The 1,989-nt window shown below is 53.9% G+C and overlaps 2 protein-coding genes across 2 annotated transcripts in view; one reads left to right on the forward strand and one right to left on the reverse strand.

Moving 5' to 3' along the window:
* Positions 1–1,457: 1,457 nt before the first annotated feature.
* LOC104386133 (putative uncharacterized protein DDB_G0294196) lies at positions 1,458–1,791 on the reverse strand. Its single transcript, XM_009994676.1, has 3 exons — positions 1,785–1,791; positions 1,643–1,725; positions 1,458–1,610 (listed from the first exon to the last, which is right to left on the reverse strand). Exons 1-3 carry the CDS (start codon positions 1,789–1,791, stop codon positions 1,458–1,460), a joined length of 243 nt encoding a protein of 80 aa, XP_009992978.1.
* A 97-nt stretch (positions 1,792–1,888) lies between these two features.
* The window catches only part of ASTN1 (astrotactin 1), a 54,441-nt gene continuing 54,340 nt past the window's right edge, over positions 1,889–1,989 (forward strand). Inside the window, exon 1 of the mRNA XM_009994677.1 lies at positions 1,889–1,909. Coding sequence (XP_009992979.1) covers positions 1,889–1,909 — 21 coding nt within the window. The remainder of the gene's footprint in view (positions 1,910–1,989) is intronic.

The following is a 1,989-nucleotide window of genomic DNA, read 5'->3' on the forward strand; positions in this document are numbered from 1 at the left end:
TCTAAAGCAGAGGCAAGGGCTGAGGAAAGGCTGGTTCCTCTGCTTGGAATCCCACCTGTGTGATGCCCATGCTGGGGGGGGGCTTCATGGAGGAGGATTTGGGGGTCACCCCTGCAAGGAGAAGGGAAAATCTCTGCCCTCCCCCCCCAAAAAAATTACAATATTGTAATATTTTTTTAAAGTTACAGGTATTTTATGTGTCGTTTTCTTGGGGGGCACCAGGTGGGATGGAACTGGGGGGGTGGGAATTGTGCTTCCAGGGCAGCAAAACCTCCACACCCCTCTTGCTTCTCACCCTGCAGGTGCCTCCAAAAGGGGGACAAACTGAACTGGTGTGGCTGTGTTTTCCTGCTGGGATGGGGTCTGGGCCTTCCATCCCTCCCTGGGAGAAGAGAAGTTCCCCTCAGAGCATTTTGGCTGCAGAACCTTGGGAGGTTTTTGGTGGCCAGGGCTGCTTTGAGCTTGATTTGAGTGAAAATACGAAGCATTTGGTGCCAAAACAAAAAGAACCAGCAGGTTTGGGGTTGCCCTTTGTGCTTCCAATATCTTTGGTTGGTTTTAAAACACACAGGTCTGGGGTTGTGAAGGTCCATGACTCCTCTTGGGCTCAAAATCTGGGATTTCGAGGGTTCTGGGACTTTGGAGGTGCCTGGTTTGGGAGGTTTGTGATTTCTCGGGAGGTTTTTGGGACTGGGGATTTCTGGAGGGCTGTGGCTTTGCTGGGGTTTGGCAGGTCTGTGAGTTCTGCTGGGATTTGGGGGGGCTGGAGATTTTGAAGGGCTGTGACTTTTTGCTGGGGTCTGGGGAGATCTGAGAGTTTTGTTTGGGGAGATCTGGGACATTTGCTGGGGTTCAGAGAGATCTGGGACTTTTAGTGGGGTTTGGGGAGATCTGGGACTTTTGTTTGGGGAGATCTGGGACTTTTCCTGGGATCTGGGGAGATCTGGGACTTTTGCTGGGGTTTGGGGAGATCTGGGACATTTGCTGGGGTTCAGAGAGATCTGGGACTTTTAGTGGGGTTTGGGGAGATCTGGGACTTTTGTTTAGTGAGATCTGGGACTGTTGTTGGGATCTGGGGACATCTGGGACTTTTGTTTGGGTAGATCTGGGACTTTTGTTCGGGGAGATCAGGGACTTTTTTGGGGGGTAGATCTGAGACTTTTGCTGGGATCTGGGGAGATCTGGGACTTTTAGTGGGGTTTGGGGAGATCTGGGACTTTTTTTGGGGAGACCTGGGACATTTGCTGGGGTTGGGGAGATCTGAGACTTTTGCTGGGGTCTGGGGAGATCTGAGAGTTTTGTTTGGGGAGATCTGGGACTTTTGTTGGGATTTGGGAAGATCTGGAACTTTTGTTCGGGGAGATCTGGGACTTCTGTTGGGGTTTTGGGAGATCTGGAACTTTTATTGGGGTTTGGGGAGATCTGAGACTTTTGCTGGGGTTTGGGGAGCTCTGGGACTACTGCTGGGATCTGGGGAGATCTGGGACTTTTGTCTGGGGAGATCTGGGACTTTTGTTGGGGTTGGGGAGATCTGGGACTTTTGTTTGGGGAGATCTGGAACTTTTGTTGGGGTTTGGGGAGATCTGGGACTTGTGTTGGGTTTGAGGGAGCTCTGGAACTTTTGTTTGGGGAGATCTGGAACATTTGTTTGGGGAGATGTGGGACTTTTGCTGGGATCTGGGGAGCTCTGGGACTTTTGCTGGGGTTTGGGGAGCTCTGGGACTCCTGTTGGGATTGCTCCGTGACTTCTGCTGCTCTCTGGGGGCCCCAGCACTTGGGAGGACCGGCCATCCCTCCCGAGGGGGCTCCTCCCGGCGCAGGAAGGAGGCACAGCCGGTGGGGAAAACCCGGTTCCCCAGATTTCACGGGGAAAGAAAACAAACGAGGGATGCGGAGGAGGGAAAACCCGGTCCTACCCAAGCCGAGCCGAGCCGAGCCGAGCCGGTCCCGCCGGGCTCGGGGAGGTGCCGGGCAGGGGCCCCGCCCCTC

This window comes from Chaetura pelagica, unplaced genomic scaffold (genome assembly GCF_000747805.2).
Source record: "Chaetura pelagica isolate M959 unplaced genomic scaffold, ChaPel_1.0 scaffold363, whole genome shotgun sequence".
Classification (NCBI taxonomy): domain Eukaryota; kingdom Metazoa; phylum Chordata; class Aves; order Apodiformes; family Apodidae; genus Chaetura; species Chaetura pelagica.

What these genes read in the sequence shown, in the direction of transcription:
- LOC104386133 (XM_009994676.1), bottom strand. An exon ending in CCACATCTCCCCAAACAAAT is followed by an intron (nt 1,611 to 1,642) that starts GTTCCAGATCTC and finishes AAAGTTCCAGAG; the next exon opens with CTCCCTCAAACCCAACACAA.